Below are 27984 nucleotides of genomic sequence, written 5' to 3'. Positions count from 1 at the left end.
ACTGGTCACCACTAGAGGTTGATAGAAGTGATAGATTGCTTAATGCCCCTACCGATCTGGTGGTGGGTGGCTCTCTCAGTCAGCAGCTGAGCATCGTGGACTCTCTGAGCTCCGGACAGAATCTCCTCTCCCCTCATGAACATGTCGTATGAGTTGGAGTATTTCTGGAGGGAAACAACAGAGAAACATCATCCACCAGGTCAAGGTGTGTGTGTGTGTGCATGTGTGAGTGTGTGTGTGTGGGTGAGAGAGAGAGAGAGAGACTGATTGACTTACAATATTGCTGGGATCAGGCATAGTGTAGAATGGTCTTACAGCCAGTGGGTACTTGTCCAGCACATAGAAGTCTGTATCGTACTGACAGAGGAAAAGGGGAGGAGCGGGTAAGATTCAAACAGTTTTTTCATCCCGGAATATTAAAATGAATATCTAAACGGCATCACAAAAGCAATCAAACACATCGACCCTTACCTTTTCCTTGACGAGGCGGCCGAGCAGCTTTTCATTGGGTGTACTATGGAACAAAAAAAAAAAAAGAAAGCCATGTAAACTTTATATCGCATTATTTTTCTAACTGTAATTTGTTCGCAAAGTTTTTACATTAGGGCGCGCATTTCTGTGAAATCAGCAACCTCCTGTTATCATTTGTTATCAATGCTAGCACAATGGGGTATGAAACCACAACTCTTAAAGGATAAGGCCGGTGTTTATTAATGCATTGCTTACCGTCAACAAATCCTATGAAAATAACAAAATCAGCAATTATTTTGTTTTGACAGCAAGTCTCGTCCATGAAGCCGGTGCCCAATGCAGCCATGTCCCAGCAGCCATAGAACTCCATTGTATTAAAAAAACGATTAAAAACACGTCAAAGAGCCATGCTGCTGCTCTGGCAGCATATTTCATCATCACGATGCACCGGGCCGGCCGACTTTTTCCTCAAACAGCTTAACCTCTTCTTCCCTGCCGCCCCCGCCACTGGGTCCATTATTACAAAAGCAGATTGCACGGCCAAGCTTTGTTCAAACCCACAGAACTTTATTTTAAATTCTAGTCAAGACAACAAGTTTTCCAAAGACACCAAATGTGTCATGCTGAATTACAGGGAAATGTGTATAAAATGATGCACAAACATCTAAATTTTTTCTAGTTGATGTAATGGTGCAGCCATAAAAACATGGCGTCTTGTATTTTAATATTTCATTCAATATAAGCAGCTAGAGCTTCAAGAAAGAGTTGGAACGAGCAGATACAGAATATAGATGTGACACTGTCACATTGTTGGAAGTCTTGTTATCTTGACTAGAGTTTAAAATAAAGTTCTGTGGGTTTGAACAAGGCTTGGCTGTGCTCAGGAAAGTAGTTCCGTAGCACCGAAAATAGTCCCCGGCGTAATGAATAATTTGTTCCCATTTGAATTTGATTTGGTAATAACTACAACAGAATTTTCGTGGTAACAGTTGGCAATTTTTAAAATGTAAACTATGTCTTTGTGAGCTGTATTTCAAGGTTTTTAGCTTACAATTGGAGCCAATGACTTCCGGGTTGACGGCTAAAAACGGTACGTGGGAAGTCAGAAAGTAACGGGAGTAGAGCAAACGCATTGTTGATTTTGTTATTTTCATAGGATTTGTTGACAGTAAGCAATGCATTAAAAAACACCGGCCTTATCCTTTAACGTCACTTGCAAGCCATTCCATGTTTCCATAGCTGTAGTAATAGTACAAATACGTAATAGCACTAACAAATGTTAACAGGAGGCTGGTGCTGATTTCTCAGAGACAAAAACTCTGATGTAAAAATGTTTTGAATGTTATAATAGTGGACATGGTTAGTGATAAACAGGATAGGCCTCTAAAATCACTGAACCTGCCCATTAAATCAGGATATGTCACTGGTCTGGTCCCTCATTTCCTCCTTTAGGCTCAAACTGGTGCAAGTTTTTAAATGATTTATATGGCCTTGTGTGGGGTGAGGGGTGTGGCGTATTGAGACCTGAGGTCTTCCTCGTCGCCCATCTCCACCCCGGCCTCGCGCAGCATGGCCACGCCCTCGGTGTACTCCAGCCTCAGGGTGGGCTCCAGGAACTTGAAAGGCTCGCTGGGATACTGCTTATTCACCATCTGGATCTCCGTCTGGAAGCTGATATACACAGACAGACAAACACAAACACATACAAACATATACATATATTACAAACTAATAACCGGCGTCCAAAGTACCAATAACATGATCGATTGATTTTCTTTTATTTTCGTGTCATGCACACAAAGTGCCCAACCCTCATGGGTTTACAACACACCAAAGTTACAGTTGCAGTGGTCATACATTTCACTACATTTCATTACAAATTACAGATTATTATACAGCTCAGTCTTAAACAAAATATTCTGCCTTCTCTCCCAAGCTTGGCAAATAAAATCTGCTACAAAAAAGATTCCCTTCTAGAAGCACAACTCAAGTTTTTCATAATCATCCAGCCCAAAGAAATCAACATAAATAGAGGACATTTTACTAAAAAGTTCATCCCTTACGTCCTCGTAGACAGGACAGTAAAGCAAGAAATGAACCTCATTCTCAATTTCACCTAACTCACACAACAAGCAGAGTCTGTCCTCCTCTGGAGTGGCATTAAACCTGCCTTCTCTAGGGCTAATGGTAATGTTCCTGAACGTTAACTGTGCACATAGGGATCTTTGTCTTCTGTTTAAATTATACTTCACATAAGGTGCTACACTGTAGCTACTCTTTATGAGACAATAAGTTCATAATTTTTGTTTATAGCATATATCAACAGACCATTTTCTTCATACAAGAGAAACATTTTACTCCTAATCTCCTGAATATCACAAAGTAACCTGTTCTGGAAAATGAATGACAAATCGTTCAAATAAAAATTTCAGTGAGTCTCTGATCAGACATCTTCACAAGTCTATTCCAAAGCCGCAGCATTTGACCTAGATGTCTGATGTTTGGAGATTCCCATCCCATATCTCCACTAATGGCCAAAACTGAAGTAAATTTATGGACTCCCAAAAAAGATCGAATAGCTCTGTGATGCACAGTGTTGCAACTTGTATGTTCACAGAAACCCCAAACATCAGAAGCATAGTCAGACACAGGACACACACACATGAATTATAGAGTTGTGTATGAGTATGATATATAGTAACATTTGTCTTTGGTGGATAAATCACCAAGGGACACCTGACACAGTGGCTGGCAACTTTTTGAAAAGATAACATTTGCTAATAACAGTCTTTGCCTGTTCTCAGACTTTATCCCTGCTGGCCACCATACACTCCCTCCGACTGTGAGCCAATCAAATCAAAGCAAAACAAAGGCTGTGTATCAAACAGGCTCCAGATTGTGTGCCTGTTATGCTGCTCTACACAAAGCAGTATTACTGTTAACTTGATCCATTGTAGAAGTGAGTGAGCAAGTTTTAAATTACATCTGCTCATCTCTTTATTGAATGTTTCACATAGTACCTTATTCCAGTGATTCTCAACCTTTTTCATATCAAGGACCCCTAATTTAGTCCACATTAGGGCCACGGACCCCCATTTGATGAGATTTTGCCTCTCAGCCCCAAATCTGAGAATATTTTTATTGCTAGATATGATTTTGTCCAGAATTCCATGTCTATCTGTATTGTAGGTAGAGAGATAACAGAGAAACTATGATCAAAACAGTCATTCTCTAATTGTGTTAACTTAAATTAAATAATGCTGAAGTTTAACAATTCATCAATTTTCTGGGGACCCCCTGGAAGCCCCTCGAGGACCCCTGGTGGTCCCCGGACCCCACGTTGAGAACCACTGCCTTATTCTACACACAAAATATGTAGGTTAACATACTGAATTGTAAGCCGACACATTTATATTGCTACCAGCCCTTCACACATGCTGCACTATTTCACACCACCAGGGGGCAATAAAACCATATCAGAACATTGTCTTGTTGGCAGTTGACTTGGAAATCACTCATTTTCAAAATGAGCTGACAGCATGTGCGATAACGCTTACATTGGATTCAAAAGCTGAGGGAGCTTTGGCCAAACATAAAATATTTTAACTTTTAGCCATCCTCCGCGTCTGGATTTCCAAACCAGATGGTGCTTCTGTCAAAATTCGGCTCTTCTTTTGACTAGGAAAACAAAACCTGAGCCTCCTATGGCATGTAATTTGCATCGATAATTTTCAGTGTGATCATCACGTGACTTCACATTAAATTTGAGGATTACTTAATGCTCTGTGTATTTGGAAAGTAGGACGAAAACAGCAGAGCCAGGCAGTCTGGGCAGAATGTGCCACCCACTTCCACCGACTCTAGCCAAAACAGTTTTTTTCAAATGCCACAATGAGAACAATCTATTAGTGTTGGGCATTAACTGTACCATCCTAATCTTACTTGTCTCTCAGGCCCTTGAAGATCTGCACCATGGTGTCAGTGATGGAGTCAATGACCTCGTGGTAATGGTAGTTGAAGGCCATCTCGATATCCAGACCCACAAACTCAGTCAGGTGGCGGTGGGTGTTGGAATCCTCCGCTCTGAAAACTGAAATAATTGGGATTTAACGTCAATAAGGTGCTACTTACAAGGCAGCAGGAAGATTAAATTTTGCCTTCAAGTCGGACGAGCCAGGGCCGATTCCCAACTCAAGAAGTTTTCATACCGTGATCAAAACCTTGCCCCATCGTTTTAGTCGCTAACTTTTTAATCAAACTAAACTGTGAGGAACACATGAAAATGGCCTGTCCGATTTGTGTTACTGTCACATGTCCTTTCGTGGCGGACTCATTTATTCGTCACATTATTCCGTCCACAACGCGTAATCTGCATTTCAGAGATCATGCTCATTTCTCATATTTACTGCGTCATGGGTACAACAAGAAATAAGGAACAAGGCATGAGTACACATGCCATCTCACGGGAATGATTCAGTCAACCCTTCAGTAACAACTCCAATAACCCCCCCAACCTTGTATATGTACTACTGTATATGTAGATTTTGTATATCTCACTCTCTTTAGGCCATGTACCAAGTTTGGTGTTGATAAGCCAAAAAATTAAAAAACATTTTCAATTCAAAATGACTAAAATGGGTAGGTGGATATGTTTTATTTCATCATGGGGGACAATTATGGATCAGTATAATGAGCAGATATATGTGGCAAGCTGACAGAACAGTAGTTTTGTATAGGAGCTCATATGCATTATGTACTTGTGTTTTCTCCTATATGCATCCAAGCAGATGGTGGTGCTGTTAACTTCCCTATAGAGCTGAGGAGTGAGTGGTACAGTACCATAAACTCTTTTACAAGTCCCACTCCCACTCTAAGCTTTACAGCAGCTCTCACCACTTGTAAAAGCAACAGAGGCCTCTCCAAGTTTAGGGGCCTAAGCGCGCGTGGAAATGTTTTTCCAACCTGTCGACTCCGTTAATAGCGAATACCGCTTTATGCGTTTGGATTTTCATGATGCTCTGGCTGCTCGTTTTATACTGTTGGCCGTAGGTGAATGAAAATGAGAGAGGGGAGTGATGGGAGGCATGCGTACCTGGACCCACGCAGAAGACCTTGTCGAAGTCAGCGCAGATGCACATCTGCTTGTAGAGCTGGGGAGACTGGGCCAGGTAGGCGCTGGTTTTGAAGTAGGACACCGTGAAGACGTTGGCCCCGCCTTCGCTGGCAGCTACAAATAAACAATGACAACGTTTAAGTACATTTTTTGCTGCCCCGTAGCACAAAAGGACCATAATATATCTGCAGGGGGTTCATAGGGTTGGTGATCAATACCGACTCAATTATTACTTGGGCAGGAGCTGAGATTTCTCTGTTTTAGAACAAAAAAACGCAAAAAACACCCACTGGAATGTCGAGACTCTCCCAATCATCATGATATATTTACCTCTTCATGGGACGTTCCTTTTGGATCTCTGCTCTAATTAGCTAGTTTAATCATCTGTTGTGAAAATGGGATTTTTTTTTTTATGTCAATTACAAGCCACCGTAAGCTGTGCCAGAGACCTGTCAATGTTAAAATTCCTTGGTCGCTGATAGAAGTCGATAAAAGTCATAGATTGCTTAATGCCCCTTTAATACAAGCTGTAAACAAGAAAGCACACAAGATTGCCTAGTATGTTTTTCCAGTCAAAACAAATAGAGGTCACAGTATTCTACAATATAGGCCCAACTTACGTAATACATCAGTGTTTGCATATTTGCCACTGATCAGAGATAATCTTATGTCCTCAAAAAGGGGTGGAGGGGGGGGTGGAAGGGGGGTTCACACAGTACACGCTGTTCACTGTACACGCTATGGGTGGTGGCAGGATGGTGTGGTTTTCACGAAAGTACACACACAATGTTGATCACAGCTGCCGCCAAATGAAAAGGGCGCCGGTTTTGAATTTAGAAAGGTCTTGTGATTGGCTCACGAGGATAATGAGGATGTGAAAGTGTCACTGGCTTGCACCACAGTTCAGTTTGAGCCTGGGAGACATGTGGGTGGCTGCGGCCCAGAGACACCACTGTCGTTTATCATGTGGAAAACAAAGGACAGAGAAACGGCCACCTTTATTTAGTGAAACAAAACACAATACCAATGACCGCAAAAACGAATTCAGATAAAAGCCTGTTCCTCTTAACTTAGGCACAACTTTCATTATGATGGGAATATGCCTTGCTGAGGTTCATCCCAGGGAACAATGAACTCATTTCAGCTTAAGAATAAAAAAAAATAAGGTTGGCCCAAGGCAGGTGTGTGTACTGTACTGTGTATCCTCTCGCACCAACTGTTGAGAACAAATTCCAGGATAAAAGGGAAACTAGGCAGGGGAAAGCTCAAATAACTGGGCCTCCTGAATCCCGGTGAGAGTATTTCTAGTTGAATGTGATGTTTTTCTACCATCTCTCTCTCCTCCGGTTCCTCGCCGCCTCTTACGAACGCAGACGTACAATGAAGTCAGCTGGGAGAGACCTTCAAGAAGCTCTCTCCCCCCCCCCCATCGAATTTGAAGGGCAAGGTGAGGAGAGGTGAGGGTGGAGGGAATTGATGTGAGAGTCGGTCGATGCGACAGGATTCCGGGCAGGTCGGCGTAAACCCTTATTGGCCTCGTGTAGCGAAGCTCCCGCGACACTCTGAAAATAGACGCACGCGTCCTTGATATGGTGCAGCATCTCTCCGCGAGTCGAGAATCCTGCTTTATGAGCTTTATGAGCTTAAAGTTTGGTTCACGATTTGAACTGCAGCCAAAAAAAAAACCAAAAACGACTGACTGGAAGTCAAACCTTGAAAAAACGGTCACGCCGTGAGTCATTGCACGACTGTAGGTGGTAATATGAAAAGGCACACCTCTTCTGAAACGTCTAATCAAAAATGATTCAATGCAACATCAGTCGAACTTTATTTGCCGCCCGAGGGTGAGATGACGATGAGTGTGTGCGTGTACCTGATATGATTTTGGGGGTCTGGATTTCCACGAAGCCCTTCTTGGTGAGGGTGTCTCGGAAGAGCTGGCACACGCCTGACTGCAGGCGGAAGATGGCCTGGCTGGTCGTTGTCTTTCGGGAGAGTAAACACACACACACACACACACACACACACACACAGACGCACAGAGTGGCCACACACAGAGCAGCGTTAACACACACGCACACAGAGTGATTCGTTGGGATTTATGACTCAATCATAAGAGAGGTGGGAAAACAAGACTGACACTTTCTGTTCATGCATGTCTTCTCTAGAGAATAGTGGAGCATTCATTTGCTGGCAGGGGGTATGTATGGGGAGAGTGAATTCATACTCAGCAAGGGCCTCGGGAGCTATAAGCCTATCATTAGAAATGTAAATACTGAGCTCAGCGAGTTGAGGGGTAAAACTTCTCAGTTGAACCAAGAGGCTACAGTAAGGCATGTAGGAGATTAACAGCGGCCCAAAAATCCCTCCAAAATGCAACTGTTAGGCTACAGAGTGTGTCGATACGTGCGTGAGCACACCCTCGAATCGATTGACTCATCTCAAATGATCACCGAGATTTCTGTAAGCCAGCTGTATCGACTTTCGGCTCTGGGTATCATTCATCTCCGTAAAGGTGGGCGGTCTGGCCCTGGTCCTTCCCATACAAGACACGCAGGTCCGCTTTAATTGAAAGGCTTCATATTTCTCTCTCTCCCTCTCTGTCCGAAGTCCTTTGTCTGACGAGCTATTGGCAGAATGGAAAAGATATAATGACTAAATATTGGCGAGCTCATCAATCTGCAGACAATGCCTCAGGCTTGTCTGGTCAAAACTGGCTTTATCTCCATTTTCAATCGCCAACACTCCTTTCAATAGTGAGAGTAAATGAAGAAGTGAAGGGGAACTGTAAAACTTCCCTGTTTCCAAATATCATCACCACAACCAGTGAAACAGGAGTAACCCAGATGAACCGTGATAAAATCTAAGACGGCCTCAGGTCTGATATGACTGTCGGTGATGTAAACACCGTGGGCTGCGCCATCTGTTAAAACCAAGAACAACTCACCGATACCCACCTCAGAAATCAGAACCAGCCTGCACAGGAACTTGAATGACAGACTCAGAGTTACATAACTAGAAAGTCCTTCCTGTTTATAGCACTTCTCTAGTGAGCAGGTGTCAAGGTGGGAGGGTGGGCAGCGGTTGACGTCCTCACCAACTGACAGTTCTCCTTATGACAGTGTCCTCGCGGTGGGGTGGGGGACCTCGCCGAATAATAGACAGAAGAACGCGGTGAAACTGTCAAAACGTGTCAAAAAGTGTCAAACGGTAATGGCTTGAGGTTTTTTTTTTTTTTTGGCAGCAAGCCACCAGTCAGGTTTCACAGTCCAAAATAGTTTTTTTTTTTTTTCATATTTGCTAGAGCTCACTCAATGGGCTCGGCTTGCTTTTTTTAGTCACTCGACCGGCCAGAATATAAAGAACAGCTTGATATTGTGAATGTTTACCCTCTGAATTGAGCGAAATCCCAAGGGCAAGTGTGTACCGGAGCGATTTATTTGAACTGTGGAGTGTTTCCTCTAGTTTGTTTGGCCAGGTTGAGAAGAATGCCATTTGAACTCTGGTGGCACCAAATAACCACACTGAGATGCCTCAGAATGCGAGTGCCAGCCCTCCAACGAGAACTGGGGTGCGGTTCGTTGTGAGAAATCTCAACCAACTACAGGAAACCACCCCAAAATGCAAGGTTTTATGGGTATATGGAGACGGATGTTGACATCTAATAGCCAGTAGTTACTCATGCTTGAAAAGACTAGCATATACCCCCCCCCCTCCGTACCAGACGTGATGGCAGGATGACAGGTTACAATAACCGAGCTGCTTGTGAGTCCATGTTACTTTTGCTTACAAGCCCTGGCTCGCTTGTAATTGGCCGGTGTGAACCTAAACAAACCAAATACAAAAAAAAAAAAAAACGCAACAAAGTAAAGTTTCGCCTACGTTTTGAACCCAAGCGCCCTAAGTTTAAAGACGGTTACAAGTTACAAGGGGACTTGCATAGGAACCCATTCATTATTGGGGGGGAGTTTTACGGCTCCCTGTGAGAGTTGTCTGTCTGCCTGTGTGAGAACCAATTTATAGCTTCACTGGGCTCTGAAGTGTGGAGCCGCGTCCGACGAGCTCAAAGGGCACAGTGCTGTAGAAACAGGTGCTGCTGCAGAGCCGGGGTGAGCTCGCTACGTCTGCGGTGTGGCGTGCCTTCCTGCCTGCCTGCCGCATCATCCATGTGGGAGGCAGAGATCAAAACAATGAGGCCCTCTGTGGCCCAGGCCTCTACTGTTGTTCAGTGCCCCCCCCCCCCCCTCTCTCAGAGCTGCACAGGATTCATTGCGTCAGCGCGCTAAATCACACACTTCTGAGAAAACGGGTACAGAGAACATCCACACAGGATATTAATTTCGTTACGTGGATGAAACTTTAGAGACGAATGGGCCGCGTCTAACTTCATTATTATTACCGTGCCATTTGAAAACGTTAGAAGAAGAAGGTTTAATCAAACTATCAATGTTAATGTAATTGATGGATAACCAGACCTGAACTGGCACATTCATCTTCCCAGACAACTTAACAAGCCTCAGATTAGGGCTGCAACTAACGATAATTTTCATTGTCGATTAATCTGTCGATTATTTTCTCGATTAATCGATTAGTTGTTTGGTCTATAAAATGTCAGAAAATGGTGAAAAATGTGGATCAGTGTTTCCCAAAGCCCAAGATGACGTCCTCAAATGTCTTGTTTTGTCCACAACCCAAAGATATTCAGTTTACTGTCATAGAGGAGTAAAGAAACCAGAAAGTATTCACATTTAAGAAGCTGGAATCAGAGAATTTTGACTTATTTTTCTTAAAAAATTACTCAAACCGATTAATCGATTATCAAAATAGTTGGCGATTAATTTAATAGTTGACAACTAATCGATTAATCGTTGCAGCTCTACCTCAGATGTGAACGTGTCACTCAGATAAAGGTATTAGACAACTCAAGACAAGCAATCTGCACGTTTTGTCAGGTATTCAAAGTGCTTTCACACTATTTTTCCCCCCACAAGTCTGGTAGCAACTCACCCTGAGGTCGATCACCCTGTTGTCCAGCTTGGTGTCCTGGTTGACCGTGGCTCTGCCGTCCTTTGGGGGAAAGAAAAACACAATCACAATCACCGAAAACTATACTTAACCCTAAAACGATAAAATATCCAACAATATAACCAAAAGCAATATTACATTTTAGCATTTAGCTCTTTCAGTTCCAGGGCTGATATCGAAAACTGATGACTAAATATCAGATATCAGCCAGTCATGTCGTCCTCCTCTGATATGATGAAGGTTCCTTACTGACCTAGTACTACTTCTGTCTGGAAAACCTGACATGAAGTTTATTTGCTTGTTCAAAATGTTTTTTGTAAATGAATTCTATATTTAAAGGATAATTATGGTCATTTTTGACCTGGGCCTTATTTTCCTAGTTTTTGACACCATAACGACGAGTGTTGTGTTCAAAATTTCGTATCCCAGAGTTTCTCTACAACTGAATAGGTGTGGTGGGTCACTCTGCCTTAAAGAGCTGCCAACACTAAAAGAATTTCATTAGTCTGGGTTTCAATGGAGAGTTTTAGTGTCAGAGGCTATTCCATGCTGACAAGAATAAAATTCAGGGGGAAACAGTGAATACTTTTTGCCATAAATTCATCAAATTTGAAGAAATTGAATAATGGCACAAAATTTCAGCAGTAAGCAGCTGTCCAACCTTAATCCTCAGTAATATAACCAAAAACAATGCAATGTACAACTACAATGCTAATGCACAAGTAAAAAAAAAATACAGTTCAATGACAGGGTCAACAGCAACAAAACACATCTGCAGTTCAGGATAAGTTGACAATACAAAACAGGGCGAGAAGAGAGAATAGAAAAAAAAAAAAGAAAAAAAGAGAAAATCAGCTGAAATAGTAAATGTTTCATCGCAGGGGGAACTGCTGCTTCCAGGGTCGTGGATGTCAAGCTTCCTCGGCGGACCCGCTGGGGGTTTGAGCTAATGGCCTGTGAAGCCACATCCTGCTCGGCGTAGCCCCGCGCGGAGGGAGGTTAGACGGGCAGAGAGACAGCCAGATAGACGGGATCGATCAGGGGGTGGTGGTGGGGGGGGGGTGGTGGTGGTGGTGGTTTGTCTCTCGGGACGGCAGGTGCTGCTGGAAGCGTGCGGCAGAAAGCACCTGGGTCTCCCGCTGCAGCTGCGGGGATCGGCTTACTGCATAAACACCGACGGGCCCTCAGCTGTCTCTGCTGGGGTTACGCCAATATGTTGGTTTGCTGGTACTGGCCTTTTATTAAATATCAAATATCAGCCAGTTATGCGGTCCACCTCTGATATGATGGAGGCTCCGCCCTGACTACAGCTACAGGAAAACACAATCTATAAAACCTGCAATGACTTTTTATTGTCTTTTATTTATTCATTCAATTGTTCAATGTTATGAATGTGAAAGTCTTAATTTAAAAGGCCTCATGTGTCTCAGAGCTTCCCTACCATTGAGGGTTTTTTTTTGAGTCCCATGAATAAAAGATTTCTTGAACATTCACATTCCATTTATTTTTTATTACAATGGTGTGATAGCGATGTGCTACAAAAGCAATAAGCCACGCAAGGCCATGCTTTACTGTGACTTCTGAACAGATAAAGCCATATCATATTATGTTTTCTCATATTGGCTCCAAATGGCAGCGATAGGGTTGAATTTTGTGAACTTCAATTCCCAGAAATCATCTTAGTATGTACATATACATCCTAAAATTCCCTTGCTGCTGATCTTTTCATTTCTTTTTAATCTTTATATTTTTGTACTTTGTCTTGTTTCACGTGTACAAATCTGCTCTTTTTGTGTTTATGATTTACGATTTTAGTGTTTTTTTAATGTAAAATCCTGTGCTGTTTTCAGTACACCTTACTGCAAGCATGAATTAATGAAGTCAAATCAAATCATGTAATGTGACATCAGTAAACACGCTCATGTTAACCAACCTGGACGGTCTAAGACTGCTTCATACCAAAGAATACCAAAGGGATGAGAGCCGCAAAATATGTAATGTTTTCAACAAAAATTGCAAATGTCTTCCTTTGAGGCAACTTGATACTTTGTGTTTTTCTTTTAAAGATGCTCATAAAATCTGCATTCTCCAGTTTACATCTGTCACCTCCTGTGTACCAAGATTTCCTGACATTGGTTGTTCTTGACCACATGGGTTCATATGTGTAAAAGCAGGGTGGCAATGCCAACAGGTGGATTTTCTGTTGTTCAGACCAACACATTACTTAGAGCGGAAATAAGGTTTTTTTTTTTTTTCATGAGAATGACGTGGGTTTTAGTCACCTAGCAACACCTAGTCAACACTGACCTGAAATCACTGTAAACAACAGCTTACTGCGAAAGTGAGAGGCATGGATAAGAACAGCCTTGGGTGTCAGCCAATACTCTCCATCAGTAACCGGGGGGGGGGGGGGGGGGGGACAGCAGCATCCCTAGTATTAAGGCTCTTGGGCCAAGTACATAGAGGAAAGCCCTCTGTGCCCACTCATCCTCACCTCATCCCCCTCTCCTTCCGGCCTGACGGCATCCTCCAATTGCAGGGGCAGACGAGGCTCGGCCGAGCTGATCACAAAAATCTGACAGAGAGGATGAGACAAAATGCATTCACAACAGTCAAGGGTGAGAAAAACAAAACAAAAAAAAAACCCACCAAACTTTCCATTGTTCGGGTGCTAAGGAGATGGAAAGTACCTGGACTCCAGTCAAAAGGCTGAAAAGTGAAAGTGAGAGACAATGGTTGGCACCCGCTGCATCTGCTAACGCTCTATATGTATGAGTGTGAGAATGAGATTGACTGTGACTGTGTTCCAGTTTATGGGCTTGTGTGCTGCTAAGAACCATTTGTGTTCCTGTGTGTGTGTGTGTGTGTGTGTGTGTGCGTGTGTTTGTGTTTACTTGCTTGACTGCCAAGAACAGTGTGTGGGTTCCTGTGTGTGTCCGCATTTAAGGAGGCGGTACACTTACATCAAAGTCTAGCCTGCCTTAAATAGTGAGACAAGTGTGTTTACATGCTGGAATGCCCTAAGAACAGTGTGTGTTTGCGTGTTTCAGTGTGTGCCTGCGTTTATGTGCACGCCAAGAAGTTTGTGTATGTGCGTGGGCTTACATACTTGCATGATAAGAAAACTGTGTATGAGTGTGTGTGTGTGTGTTTACATAATTGCATGCTAAGAAACCTGGTTGTTCCTGTGTGTAGATGTGTGTTTACATGCTTGAATGCTAAGAACTGTGTATACCTGTGTGTGCGCATTTATGTGCTTACATGCTAAAAACCGTGTTGGCCGTGTGTGTGTGTGTGTGTGTGTGTGTGTGTGTGTGTCATATCTCTCATTAGGCGTGGGCGATATGGCCGATATATCACGATCTACAATATGGATCATGATTTCCAGGTCTTGTTCATATCTACTGGTTTTTCTGTTACTGTCTGAAATATATTAAGTACAAGAAAACCGTGGAAATGGCTGTTTTTTTGCTTGAGATTTCTTTCTTTTCAAAATCTTTTTATTGAGATTTTCAACAAAAGTTCCCAGGGTTGGGCAGGCATATTCCACAGTGTTACAAAACATACATCAATGTAGTATCATATAAAAATAAAAAGTGATAATAGTGACAGTAATAAAGTGAGACGTCCCTACCCCCCCACCCTCCCACCCTCTTGATTACCCTCTTGATTACCCTCTTGATTACCCTCTTGATTACCTAGAAAGGCACAGTATCTAGAAATAAAGAAATAAAACTAAGGATGTAGCTATTTCCATGAAGTCAGGTGTTATTTTTGTGTCAAGGGCAGGGCTAGAATGCATGTCACACTATGTTGTTTGGGTGTTATGAAAGTATGTCAAAAATGGTCCCCGGGTCTTACAGAATTTCTCCCCAGAGCCACTGATTGAGAAGCGTATCATCTCCAATTTAAGGCAGGACATTATATCTCGAAGCCACTGACTAAGTGTGGGCGGGGCAGCATCTTTCCATTTGAGCAAGACTGCGCGTCTAGCCAAGAGTGAGGCAAAGGCAGCTTGAGATTTCAATAGCGCAGTTACTTTAACATTTTGTTAATTTAAAAAGGCAGGTATCAAACTTTAGTATTTTGACACTTTTGATTTGGAACACCCACCTAAACCTTCGATAAAACTACAATAAAAACGTACAATACTCTTACTCACATGTCTGGTCTTCAGGTGGTAAAATAGGTTGCTGGCGATGACAATCAAGCTACAAAGTTTGCAGATGATAGTTTTCTGTTTTTATATCCCCGCTTTTTTAGACAATTCTCTCTTCATCTTTGTTTGGTCAGAGATTGGAAGGTGCGCTCGTTTCACTTTCACTTTTTGTCTCCGCCACAAACTGAGCAAAACATCTCTGGCATGGAGGGATCAAACTGTGTCTTCCATAAGGGACGACAGTTTCTCCCTTGTTTCCTTTTATAACACTATGATAACACTATATACGTATATATAGGCTCACATGTCCTTTTTCACTGACATTTTGAATGACGCTTCATTGAGGATGTGATTTGTATCCTGTAATAGCAAAACGTGACAATACTGTCGCACTGCAAAGCCCTGGTGCAACATTCAGCCAATTCTAGTCTGTGCCAGTCAGTTAGCTTGTCACCAGCAGAGTTTGTAAAGTGGAGTGTGATTCAGCCTGGTCATCGCCAGACAGTTAAGTTGTGAAAGCAGTTTGGTAGCAGTTAGCGCAATTATGATGAATGAATGCATTGCAAAATATACTTGGACGGTGTTGTAGAACGGTTCTTACAATCTCTCTGTTAACGGCAGATTGTGGAGAAATTTTCACAATCACCATCACCACCTAGCCTATATGGGGAAACAGCATATCAGCACACACCAAGCTGTTTTACCTTTGCATGACCCCCCCCCAGAGTCCTAAGGCCTCATACAGGGGGACTGCGGTATGTAAGGGGGGATTGTATTGTGTGCAGTGTGCTAAGTGCTGTGTGTGTGTGTGTGTGTGTGTGTGTGTGTGTGTGTGTGTGTGTGTGTGTGTGTGTGTGTAGGGCTGCAACTAACGATTATTTTCTCTGTCGATTATTTTCTCGATTAATCGATTAGTTGTTTGGTCTATAAAATGTCACAAAATGGTGAAAAATGTGGATCAGTGTTTCCCAAAGCCCAAGATGACGTCCTCAAATGTCTTGTTTTGTCCACAACCCAAAGATATTCAGTTTACTGTCATAGAGGAGTAAAGAAACCAGAAAGTATTCACATTTAAGAAGCTGGAATCAGAGAATTTTGACTTATTTTTCTTAAAAAATGACTCAAACCGATTAATCGATTATCAAAATAGTTGGCGATTAATTTAATAGTTGACAACTAATCGATTAATCGTTGCAGCTCTACCTCAGATGTGAACGTGTCACTTAGATAAAGGTATTAGACAACTCAAGTCAAGCAATCTGCACGTTTTGTCAAGTATTCAAAGTGCTTTCACACTATTTTTCAACTAATCGATTAATCGATTAATCGTTGCAGCTCTATGTGTGTGTGTGTGTGTGTGTGTGTGTGTGTGGTGTGTGTGTGTGTGTGTTCCCGTGCTTGCTGAACGTAGTGGAAGTGCCCTGCTGCCCACAGGCCTACCCTCTCAATGTGGAGCTCCACGTCCTGCTGGGTACAGCTCTCGATCTTCTGCTCCACTTTCCTCACCACCGCCTCCACGTCCACGATGCTCTCCTTGGTGACGCTGGTGAGAGGGGGGGGTGGGGGGGTGGTGAACAACAATTAACACTCAGAAAACAAACACCTAAGTGTGGGAGGTTAACTATGTTTCCATCAAACCCCGATGTTGACAGACGAGCGCTTTCATCATTTATGATGCAAGAGGGGAGGGGGGGGGGAGGGAGAGAGAGAGAGTGAATGCTGGCACAAACAGTAAACCACAGACACAGAGAGACACCGAAAAGCATTTTTTAAAACTCGACACATTCTCAAAATACCACTGCTGCGGTGGCATTTGCTAGTTGGGAGAAACGTCTACAGGGGCTGCTTCACTGTGCCACGTGAGCTTGTGGCCTACGGTATCAAAGCAGCCTGTGAGCCGGCACCCGCTCGCTGCATGTGACAGAAACACCAGTCTGCTTTGATTTGGCTCAAATCAACAGGTTGCAGGGCGGAAAATCTGCCCCCCCCCCCCCCCCCCCGCCCCGCCCCGCCCCGCCCCGCAGCAGAATTTAGACAATATTTTGCATGTCTGTTACGGAATGAGTCACGTTGCTTTGGCGTTCGGAGTTAATCTACTGAGGTAACAGGATGAATTCACGAACAAACCTGACTAGACACCGGTCAGACCAGTGTGTGCGTTTGAGCTCCACTCACTAGAGCACAGAGTTATGCATTTTCAGTGTATATGTTTCCATTAGGGATGGGACGATGTATCGAAAATCAATATATCGCAATACTGAATGTGACAATACGTATCGCGGGGCAGAAATATGAATCGTGATATTAGCTCCATGTTATTCTCCAGTAGTAATCACAAATGAGACGCTTGACCATAACAATTTCACAAGCTCTCCATCCAAATGACATTATTGTCACTTTGGAATGACATTTTTAAATTGTTGTTTACATTCTAGCAGCCAATGCCATCGCTAGAAAGATTTGTGGCTTAGAAATAAACCTAAATCTGCACAGTCAGACTTTGTTGTCACTGAACTTTTATTTATTACATCGTATCGTGAACCACATATCATGTATCGGAACGTATCGTGAGATAAGCGTATCATCCCATCCCTCGTTCCATGTTACTAAAAGTTCCGTGTTTCAGTTCACTACAGCACACAGAGGTCTGCATAGTTTACATTTAACTTGCCTAATAAAGAGGAATGGAAAATTTCAAATCTGTTTTTGACTCAATTTGTCCTATAATCCATTTCAGTAATGTACATTAACATACACTGAATGTACAAAACATTAGGGACACTTACTCTTTTCATTAAGTACACTGATAAGGTGAATCCAGGTAAAAGCCATTATCCCTTACTGATTTCTGATTTCTCTTATTAATTCTATACCAATCACAAAGGAGGAGATGTAGATAAAGAGAAGCAGATGAGTTTTTAAGCTTCGACAACCGAGATGTAGATTGTGCAAAAGAGGCTGCAACTCAACATTAGGAAAATGTCCCTAATATGCTATATATGTATATGACTATTCTAAAAAGGTGCGCTCTGCGACTCACTGCAATATATACTGTACATATATATATCTATACATCTATATATATATATAAGTAACACATTGTATCATGAAGTCCTTGACAATACCCCGCCCTAAATGCCACTGTGGAAGAAAAAGAATTAAAGTGCACAGAGGTTAAACACTTCCCACTGAAGACAAATCCCCATCAACAACCATAAACTGAGGTTAAACTAAACATGTTTTTTTATTTAGTGGGGAAAAACAGGGCACCATTGTCCTACAAGGCCCCCTCCACTAGAGCTGCAACCCAGAGCATGTCAGAGATATGAGGAACAATACCGACTGTCATGCAGCGCAAGGCCAGATGGAGAACCCGCTGTAATCCTTCACTCCTTCTCATTAAAAAGCAGTAATGAGGGACTGAGCGTCGGGGTGCCGCTGTCCCCTCAAGTCCCCCAGCAGCTGCTGCCGTAGTGCTTTCCCTTATAGCTGGAGATCAGCTAGATAAATAAATCCCCACATTAATAACCTCCACTGCAGGCCCCCGAGGCTAGCGACAATGCACTCGGCACACAGTGAGGGAAACAGACTGATTAGCTCAGGACTGAAAGTCGACAACATCACGCAGAGACGGGAAAATTCAACTCGGAGAGAAAGAAAGAGATAGGACACTTAACTCAGCAGAGAGATAAGGAATTCGGGTAGGTGCTAGGGTTAGACCGATTTATCGGGCCAAAATTGGCTTTTTATCAAAAATCGGCCAGTCAATGGCATCCACCTCTGCCGTCACGGTGGAGGATCCCTCTTTCAATTGGCCTGACCAAGATTTCTTCCATTTTTTTCCCTTGGAAGTTTTTCCTTGTATGCTCTGAGGGTCCAAGGCTGGTGGTGCTGGGTAGATCAGGCTATGGAGAATAGGTAGGCTGTTATGTCTTGCTAAAATCTACTTTTGTGTGTTCCTGTGCTTTTCCTTATATTTGTCCAATATCATTCTGTTCTATGGTTGATTGTTGATCAGTTAAGATCTAGTTAGGCTCATTCTCTGTAAAGTCCTTTGAGACATGCTTGTGAAAAATATAGAAATAAATGAACTTGAAATTGATGGAGGTTCCTCCTTCATCACCACCTCAAAGAATGTTATTTACAGGGCGTCCTGGTGGAATACTTGACACTTTTTGGCACTAAAATGGTCAAATTTACAGATACTGGATTACAAACTATTGGCAGCTTCACTTAAAAAATACCGGCCTTAAAATACCCATATGGTCGCACCCTAGTAGGAGTATGTATATGCCCGACCATATTAATTTCTCTACGACCTATGGGGCAAATTACACTCAGCACTCCTAAGACACTTGACGTGTACTAGAAGTGGAGGCTGAGGACATCTTAATTAAATAGTGTGAGTGAGAGGAGGATGACTTGGACATACAATATGTGATCGACAATTTCCCCAACAATGTCATCACAGGCCTCTGCATGATTAGGAGAGGATTTACTTTTAATCCAGGGTTTTACTGAGCTTGTCAATCATCCCAACAACGTGTGTGATAAGACACTGACTTGGGACCAACAGCCAAAGGAAACAGTCACAGGAGACGTTACTGCCACATGCTTCAAATCAAGATTTAAGTATAAAGAGGACAGGATGTTTTGATCACAAGAGTGAGATTTCAGAACTTCCCTTGGTAAGTCACGCTGCAGCGTGACATTGCTATTTGTGTTTTTTGGTGTAAGAAGGTGTTGCGATGGCAACTGTGTCATCACTTTCACTTGTTCTGTTGTTTGGTGCCACTGTATTGCAATACAATGTAACTGTCAAACCGCAACATTGCACACCCAGATAAATGAGGAACTATTTCACACAGAAGTAATGAACTGACGTGTTTATAAAAACCACATATTAAAATGTGAAACAAGTCCTAAAAACTTTAAAAGGTATATATTCTGTTGTGTAGCCTGTATTCAGTTTTCCAACAATATCAGATGACATTATAAAAACTGAAGTCAATGCTCCTTTCTCTTTCTGTGTTCAGAGCTATTTTCTTAAGTCGCAAGGCATTGTGGGATAACGCCGAAACTAAGCTGAACCTCAAGGACGTCGAAACTAAGCTGAACTTCAAGGAGTCCTGGGACCGGGCCAGCTCATTGAGAGGAACCGTCATGTGGTCAGGGTATTTTGACACTTCTAACAGAGCGGGGTCAGTGGGTTCAGGACACAGAGGTCAAGGCTCGGTCTGTGTGACACTGACCTGGATCTCGATAGAAATACTGATGTTGTGTTGGGGTTAGCTTCAAGCTGCAACAGTACCCGTATATCTTGTATGAGCACATGAGAAGTGTAAACTATCCCAACCTGCGAGTCACCCAGTCTCTCTTAATAGTCTGAAAATCCCTCTCCCTCTCTCGGCAATCTCTCCTTGGGACTATGGAACCGAAACCCTGTCTAGAACCACGCTTGTATCCTTTCTGTCCCCGTAGTGCAGAGCCTGGGGAGAGCACTTCTGCTTGAGCTGTTTGACATGTTTACACTGGGGAAACATCTCAGCTAGTAGAGACACGCAGAAAATCATCTCTTTTCCATACTTTGTTTTTACATCGTCATGAACACAGTGCGGGGAAAGAGACAAGATCCACACACACACCATCCTATAAACAGTCATTGTTGCCAGGAGACGTATTTTGTAATTGGCCAATGCGTAGATGTCAGACCCTAAGGGAGGCGTAGCTTGCGTAGCATTACATTGGGTCTGACTCGTCGGACTGATCTCTCCACAACATCAAAAACATCACGCCACTGCAGGAACTGTCCTTGCGACATTCATTAGACGAGTCAGACGCGTTGGCGTTTAATTGCAGTCTAAGTTGAGTTCCAGCAGGCTCCGTTTCCATGGAGCACCTCACCTCACACTTTTGATTGATTGAATCCATTCAACTCCTGAAGGCCGGATATCCGGTAAAGCGTGCCACATACTGATGTGGGGCAGCTGCCGTCAGATTTGAATATGGTAATATTACAAATCTGACTTCTGAGATTACCTACTGAGAGGTTATTAAGGGTTGCTAGAAGCGTATCTAAATGACTCATCAGCTCCCGGCGCCATTTTTATCAGCCCACCCTCTCAAGGAAGTGCATATGTGTTGATATTCATGTTCATTCACAGAGCACCAGTAATGGACTTCAATCTGGTCTCCAGCATGATTAATGATGCCTGGGTCTTAAGTATTTCTTCCTCTTCTGATCCGGGCCGCTGTATCTGCCATCTTGACAGGAACCGCTCCATTAAAACGCTGCTGTATCCCACCCTGTTCACAGCCGGCTTTTGTCGTCATGTGAAAAATGATCGATTCCCCTACACCCCCCCACCCCCCCCACCCCCCCAGCCACCAGCCCCTCTCAGAATGTGTGAAAATGGATCGGAGGACTATTAGGGCCCAGGGATTTTTCCCACCATTGTTTCGCCTTCGCTGACAGGAAATGCAGTCTCAGTACTCACTTGGCGGCAAACTTGACCATCTGCTTGCTGGCACGATCTCCCACTGCGACCAGGGCCTGCACATTGAACTGCTGTTGACGCAGGACCAAGAAGCACTGCTTCCCTGAAACGACACCAACAACAATAGATAGAGCCGTGCTGTTAACAGACCCCCTTTTCATTCACGCTGAACCGAGCTAATGGGCTTGTCAAAATAAAAGCTGAGGCTCTCTGCGCAGCGTTAAGTTTGTTCAGTCAAAAAGCCTGAGGGTGACACGACTTAGAAGTATAAGGACCGTCCTTGTCTTCCACAGGTGAAGTGTCAAACATCTGCGAATGGATCCTTCCCTTTGAAGAGGGCTGTATGGAGCCGGGGTGATAGCTACCTTCCTAACACACACACACACACACACCTTGGGAATAGTGTAAACAAGTTAGCCGACAAACACTTGGGACATTAGACAGTCAGACCACCCAGATGCTTTGATGTTGCTCGTCTGTGAGAAGGGGGGGGGTGGTGGTGGTGGGGATGACAGCGGTGTCACAGTCCCACCAGCAGAAACGCCTCATCCCCGACCAAATCAGGATGTTATTCTACTCACAAGGACATCCTCCATAGCGAGCAGAGAAGACGAAGAGACGAGTGGAGGGAAGTGACTCTTGACATGGAAGTTGTTTTGGAAGGAAACTGCTCCAAGATCATCATAGCGTCGCGGTTTGCCCATAATCGCATTGTTAGCGCGCCGGCGTACGTGTTCGGTGTTTCACGCTGAGATGCGATAACCTGCCGGGGCTCAATAGGTTCATTGTATTCAAATAGGGCAGCGGCCTCATACCTGCCAGTAGCTGGGGCCAGGCAAAGAAAGGTTATCTGATCTCTGGGTTGGCAGCGACATGTCATTTTGACAACGGAGCAATGATATCAAAAACACCCTCGGGTTTTCAAACTCCGCTAAACATGAGGGGAAGGGAAGAAAACTGTTCTGTAAGTGTCTGCACAATCCCACAGAGGAATATATTCTAGAGAAGAGGGGAAAAAAAAAAACACAAGTCACACTCCACCACATTCACAGTGTCATCTTTCACCAGGCTGCAAATATGATGAATAACTCTCAAGTCATACGGCGGTATTGTGCAGTATGTATTTTCAAAAATACAAGCTGCCAATTTCTTTTTAGATGCTGACCTTAGATGGTGGCCAACCTGAATGGAGATTGTGAAAAATGGCATTCCTCTTTGTAACTTCTGGCCCGGGGGCAGTGGGTTTTTTGGCTATAGTACACCAAGGATTAGCAACGGGGGCGTCTAGTCTGGGCTGTTTGTGTCTTTGGCACAAAAGGTGAACAAAGATGGAGGGTGATCTCACCTTTGGCTCTGCTGGTGTGGATTCTGGCACGCAGCCAGATCAGCTGGTCAGCCTTCTCGGGAGTCAGGTCTTGGACACGCGTCAACACCCTGTCTGGCTCACACAGGAAAAAAAAAGACAATTTTAGGATTACTTCAAAGGATTTATCTCCCTCTTTCCCCACCTCTGTGCAAAGTCTCTCACACCGCCCCCTGCTCCTGCTTACGCACTGCCATAGGCAGAAAGGAATGTGAATGAGCATGCATATACGTGTACACATGCACACTAACGCATACGCTGAAAAAACTGCTCAAATTACAAGAGGGACAGACGTGCCTAATAAATAAGACACACTAGGAGGCCTGCTGAAAAGCATTCCAACTTGCCTATTCTCTGTGGGCTTTATGACAAATTGACTCCAATTTCACCTGTGTCACTCAGAGGCATGCTTCAACCTTATTATCAAGGAGCAGAAGAGGCAGACACAGAGGCAGCACTGGAGAAAGCAGAGCCGCCCTTTTGGCTGGGAACTATGCTTCCACCCACATGAAAGCCTCTCTTCCCCCCCCACCCCCCCAACCCCCCCGACCCCACGGCTGGGCTCGGCATGCAGGTGAGTGGAGGCTGCACTTTGTTCGCTGCCACTGGAGCTGAAAGAGTATCCAGACAGATGGACGACCTCGACGGGCCTGCCGAAAGCCTCGGTCGCGTTCGTCCGGGAGTTATCGCGGGCTATTAGTCACCGCAATTATCGCTGACACCGCCGCCGCCGCGTCGAGAGGGGTGACGGAAGGCATTTGTCACGGAGCTGATCGCTTGTAATCGCGTTATCTATATAACTTTTAACAGCCCGACAAAGGTAAACCGAGAGGTTGGGGACCAGGTTGTCTCTGGTATCAATACATAACGCTGTACTTTTTTTTTACGATTTAACTTCTTAGCTTCTAGACTAGCTATTGCCCATTTACTACTGTCAACATCAATCATTTCCACAATCATCTTGCAATGCATGCCACATGTAATTAGATTTTTTCGCATTTACTCACTGTTTGATGCTTTTAAAATACAAAAACAAAACATTTTATGGTGTCTAATGAAGCCTGAAATTAACTGCTAAAATTCCATTTCTTCCTGTGGGTGTCAGGTGATTGACAGTAAGCAGAGAGTAGCGTAATGCACACACTTATGTGAAAACACTCTGGGGCGCCATGGAGAGACGGGGAAGCGGTGCTATCAGGGAAATCAACCAGAGGGGTAATCTGCTTCTATATTAATGAAGGCCGGTGTAGTGATGTCAAAGCATTGCTGAAATCATGCTCTCCCGACCTAGAATCTTTTTTCATGAACTTTAAGCCCTTCTATTCTCCCCAGGAACCCCCCCCTTTTTATCGGTGTTTACATCCCACCTGTGTGCACGAGATGCAGCGGCGGCTGACTGAACAGATAACAGAGGTGAAAAGGGAAAACCTGGACTCGCAACTCATCATTCCGGGAGACTTCTGCAGAGCAAACTTGAGTGAAGAACTACAGGCAGCGCACCACAGTTAAAGATTCATATCGCTTTCTCCCCAGTGCGGTTCTGGGACATTCCAACCACACCACAGTCCATCCCGACTAGCTAAAATCTAAAATCTGCCAAATCTGTCAACACCACATTGAAAAAATGGAGCTACAGGAGCGACAGAGCTGCTTTGACGACACCGATTGGGAAGTATTCAGAGATGCCACCGACAGCCTGGGTGAATACACAGACACTGTAATGCCATACACTGGTTTTTGTGAAGATAGCTGCATTCCCACAAAGACTCGGGTTAAATACGACGACAACAAGCCCTGGTTTAAAGCAGAACTCGGGCAGCTTCGCCAGGCAAAGGAATAGTGGGGATACAGACCCAAGTACAGGCTGGAGAAAGGAATCAAAGCTACCCAGTGAGGCTGAGAAACCGGTTCTCAGCCAACGACCCATCTTCAGTGTGGAAAGGCCTTCAGGAGATCACCATCTACAACAAGAGGAAAGCCCCCCACTCCATGGACGACCCTAAACTTGCTAACAATCTCCGAGTTGTACTACACAGCCCACTCGCACCGGCCAGTCTGTAAAGCTTCTCATTCTTTGCAGACGACACAACACTGATCTGACCCATATCCAGTGCTGACCTTCTCCATAAATGTGGTTCCACTGGACACAAGAATAGCTTCTTCTCACGAGCGGTAGGGCTGGGCGATATGAACAAAATCAAATATCATGATATTTTTGACCAAATACCTCGATATCACAACAGTATTGTCGGGATGACTATTGGTGCTTTCACAAAATATTTACACAATGAGATTTTTGATAATGTGGATATAATGACTAAGGTAAAGGTAAATAGCTAGAACAGTCTGGTAAGTTCAGAAAATTACATCACTTTACTGTAATGCAGCCTTTAAAACCTGGAAAAGACAACACTTATGCCATATCACGATATCCAAAATCTAAGACGATATCTAGTCTCATATCACGATATCGATATGATAACGATATATTGCCCAGCCCTAACAAGTGGTGACCCTTAACAACTGGACTGCACTCCACAACCACTCTGGACAATGCCACCACAGTGGACCAACAGCACCAAAGGGACAGTAGCACTCTATTGCTGGTATCCAGCATCTGCACCTACTGTAACACAGTTCTGAAATACTCAGCTCTGCTCTGGCTGTACAGATCTATATTTATACTCAATTATACTCCCAGTGCAATATTCCTTAGACCTGCATATACTCCTGCTCACTCATATTTTTATTATTATTATACTCTACCACCGACCTTAATAGCTTCCCACCAGTGTCACCAATTAGTCAGGTTCCTACAGAGAATCATGGGCATGTGTATAGATATATTTCTTAAAATTGTACTTTTAGTTTTCTACATACTAGTTATAATTGTCTAACTTCTACTTGAATTTTTTTATATGAGCCTACTTGTTTTTAAAGTGATGTTGAACTTTGGTAGTACCTTTGGTTGTGAAGCTTCCTGGCCATGATAAAACCCCAAAATCGACAATTATTATTGGTTGCTCCTGTGGTTGTGAAAGGGGATTGGAGAACTATTTTTTTTTCTCTCTCCATTCACTGCCATTGTATGGCGGAGCAGGTCTCCAAATCACACTACTAGCAAATAAACGACCGTGACAAAGCAGACTCTGACAATATATAAAAAAAACAAGTCCTGTCACTGAGTTTTGGTTAAGTGAATCACTTTCTTTCTGTTTATTAAAGCTTTCAGTTTGAAGAAGTGTAATACCGAAATCTGGTCGGAGGAAACGTATGCCGGCGGAATGAAAAAAATTGTATGTTTACCAAAAATTGTAAATAGGTGAAAAAAGTGAGAGGCTTGTTTTTTATATATATTGGTAGAATCTGCTTTGTCACAGTCCTGTCTCTCACTTTTTCACCTATCTACAATCCTAAACTGAAAACTTACTTGGCCAATAAAACTGATTGTGATTCTGCTTAAATGACAGTAAAACAGAAACACCAGATTGTGATATATGATGATGTACGTATGGTGATTCAGTGTGATGTATGGTGAAATACTAACCCAGTTTTTGCTGGGACTGGACCATAACTGAAACACCGTACCGGTCCTTGGCAAAGTCCTGAAAGAATAAGAACAAGCTCATCACGTCTGTCAAGCTCAGTCATTTCATTTATTCTGTGTCTAACTACAATCAAACCAACGTTTCTTTAGGTAATATTACAACTGAATGAAACATAATACTGTTATTGCCGTACGCACATCAACTCTTAAAATATCTTGCTGTCAAAGGCACTGCTACCGCTCTCATTTCGTGAGCGTCAGTCTGTCTACTACATCTGAGATAACAGCAGATAATGAGGCTTATCAAGAGTGTAGGAGTAAATTGTCAAACAGAGGGCAGCAAAATGGGAGTTCAGCACACAGGCATTTGCATACAGACCGTTGGAAAGGTGTGAAAGCGGAGGCAGAATGAAAGTCAGACAGAAAGGCAGAGAATTGGCCTTGGAGGCCGAGTAGTGTGATGTTTTCGGGGATACTTACATCTTCCTCTGTGCTTTGTTGTTCAGCAACCTGAAACACAAAGGGGCAAGGTGGTTTTAAAGGGTACTGCAAATAGCCAGGAAATCACCACAACAGGAGGGCGTTGCATTAAATTCAAAACACTACATAAAGAAAGTTCAAACATATTCCACTTCAAATGGAGCAAGCCCAAACTGTTTGCTACAACGGCCGTGTAACTGCTGTTTTCATCTTGCGCTATCAGGGATTTGAATAAAATGAATAAATCAGAAGCTACAATTATGATGTCTTCCCTTGGATCCCCGGCATCCGCGTCTCTTCTCTGCATGGCTCTAACACATCATAGACAATGAGTAATGGCAGCGGGAGAAATTGCTTTGTAATAGAAAAAGCCTAAGTGGACAGATATTCTTTATCTCTGCGCTGACTCCTAGGCTGCTTTGAGGCAAATGACTTCCCATGCTGTGAGATGGAGTCTTGAGGAAGTTACAATTCCATTTCCCATGCAAAGTGATATTGGTGTGTGGAGATAGCTGGCAGTAGCAAAGTGCATGGGAATCACCCTTCCTTGACATGATAATCCAGTCACATGATGGATGATGTTGCGGTATATGATCGACTAGAGCAGGCACACTGATTTGAGTACAGGCCTGCAGTAGTCATGAAGCAGCCGCCCACGACAGGGGAACCCCGAGCCGAACAACCAAGTGACAGTGACTCACAATAAGGAAAGTGCAGCACAGAAAACAACAGTGCAATCAGTCACATGATAAACATTCTGCTCAGCTCTCAACTCTCCCCCTTGGCTATGCCATACAGATATAGCCAGCAACATACAGTAGTGTGCTCTTTGAAATAGGCTGCCTGGGTGAATCCAGTTGGAAGCTCTAATCCCTTATTGCTTTTACCTATGAAATCTGCTTGAATCATGAAAGGGCGACTTTCACTTCTTATTTAGAAAGAGTCTTGGATCAATGGGATAAGCTAGTGTTTGGCTGCACGGATGACACATTTCCTAGCCGATGGATAAGGAGGAGAGGGCCGGTGGAGTCGGATCGCCCGACTTCAATCTTCTAGATTTTGCTTTCAGGGGCCGCCTGAGGGAGAAAGCGGATTCTGTAAAAATATACAACACCAGCAGCATCTGCAGCAGCAAATTAGTGGCACCTGTGCTGCCATCGATCCGGATACGCTTCGTCGGATACAAAGAAACATGGAATTCCGTTTGTACTGTAGTGGTACTGAAGTACTTTGGTAGTAGCTATTGATCCAGATATGCTTTGTTGGATAGAAGGAAACATGGTAATCCATTCGAAACGTGTCTGTAAATTGCTGGTAGTCATGTTGAGA

General features: G+C 43.5%; 1 protein-coding gene across 1 annotated transcript in view; it reads right to left on the bottom strand.

Moving 5' to 3' along the window:
• The window catches only part of dars1 (aspartyl-tRNA synthetase 1), a 34781-nt gene that overhangs the window by 2822 nt on the left and 3975 nt on the right, over positions 1–27984 (bottom strand). The window contains exons 3-16 of the mRNA XM_071515221.1: positions 26656–26685; positions 26176–26233; positions 22611–22703; positions 21266–21368; positions 16209–16311; positions 13104–13184; positions 10592–10651; positions 7458–7569; positions 5564–5698; positions 4414–4561; positions 1996–2142; positions 472–514; positions 277–357; positions 53–164 (exon numbers count right to left, since the gene is read on the bottom strand). Coding sequence (XP_071371322.1) covers positions 53–164; positions 277–357; positions 472–514; positions 1996–2142; positions 4414–4561; positions 5564–5698; positions 7458–7569; positions 10592–10651; positions 13104–13184; positions 16209–16311; positions 21266–21368; positions 22611–22703; positions 26176–26233; positions 26656–26685 — 1306 coding nt within the window. The remainder of the gene's footprint in view (positions 1–52; positions 165–276; positions 358–471; positions 515–1995; positions 2143–4413; positions 4562–5563; positions 5699–7457; positions 7570–10591; positions 10652–13103; positions 13185–16208; positions 16312–21265; positions 21369–22610; positions 22704–26175; positions 26234–26655; positions 26686–27984) is intronic.

The sequence above is a fragment of the Centroberyx affinis genome, unplaced genomic scaffold, assembly GCF_046629955.1.
Source record: "Centroberyx affinis isolate AG114_WGS23_722 - 3 ecotype Tasmania unplaced genomic scaffold, CSIRO-AGI_Caff_v1 ptg000332l_1, whole genome shotgun sequence".
Taxonomy (NCBI): domain Eukaryota; kingdom Metazoa; phylum Chordata; class Actinopteri; order Beryciformes; family Berycidae; genus Centroberyx; species Centroberyx affinis.
The sequence above is the reverse complement of the archived record's forward strand: the minus strand, read 5'-3'. Positions and strand labels throughout refer to the sequence as shown.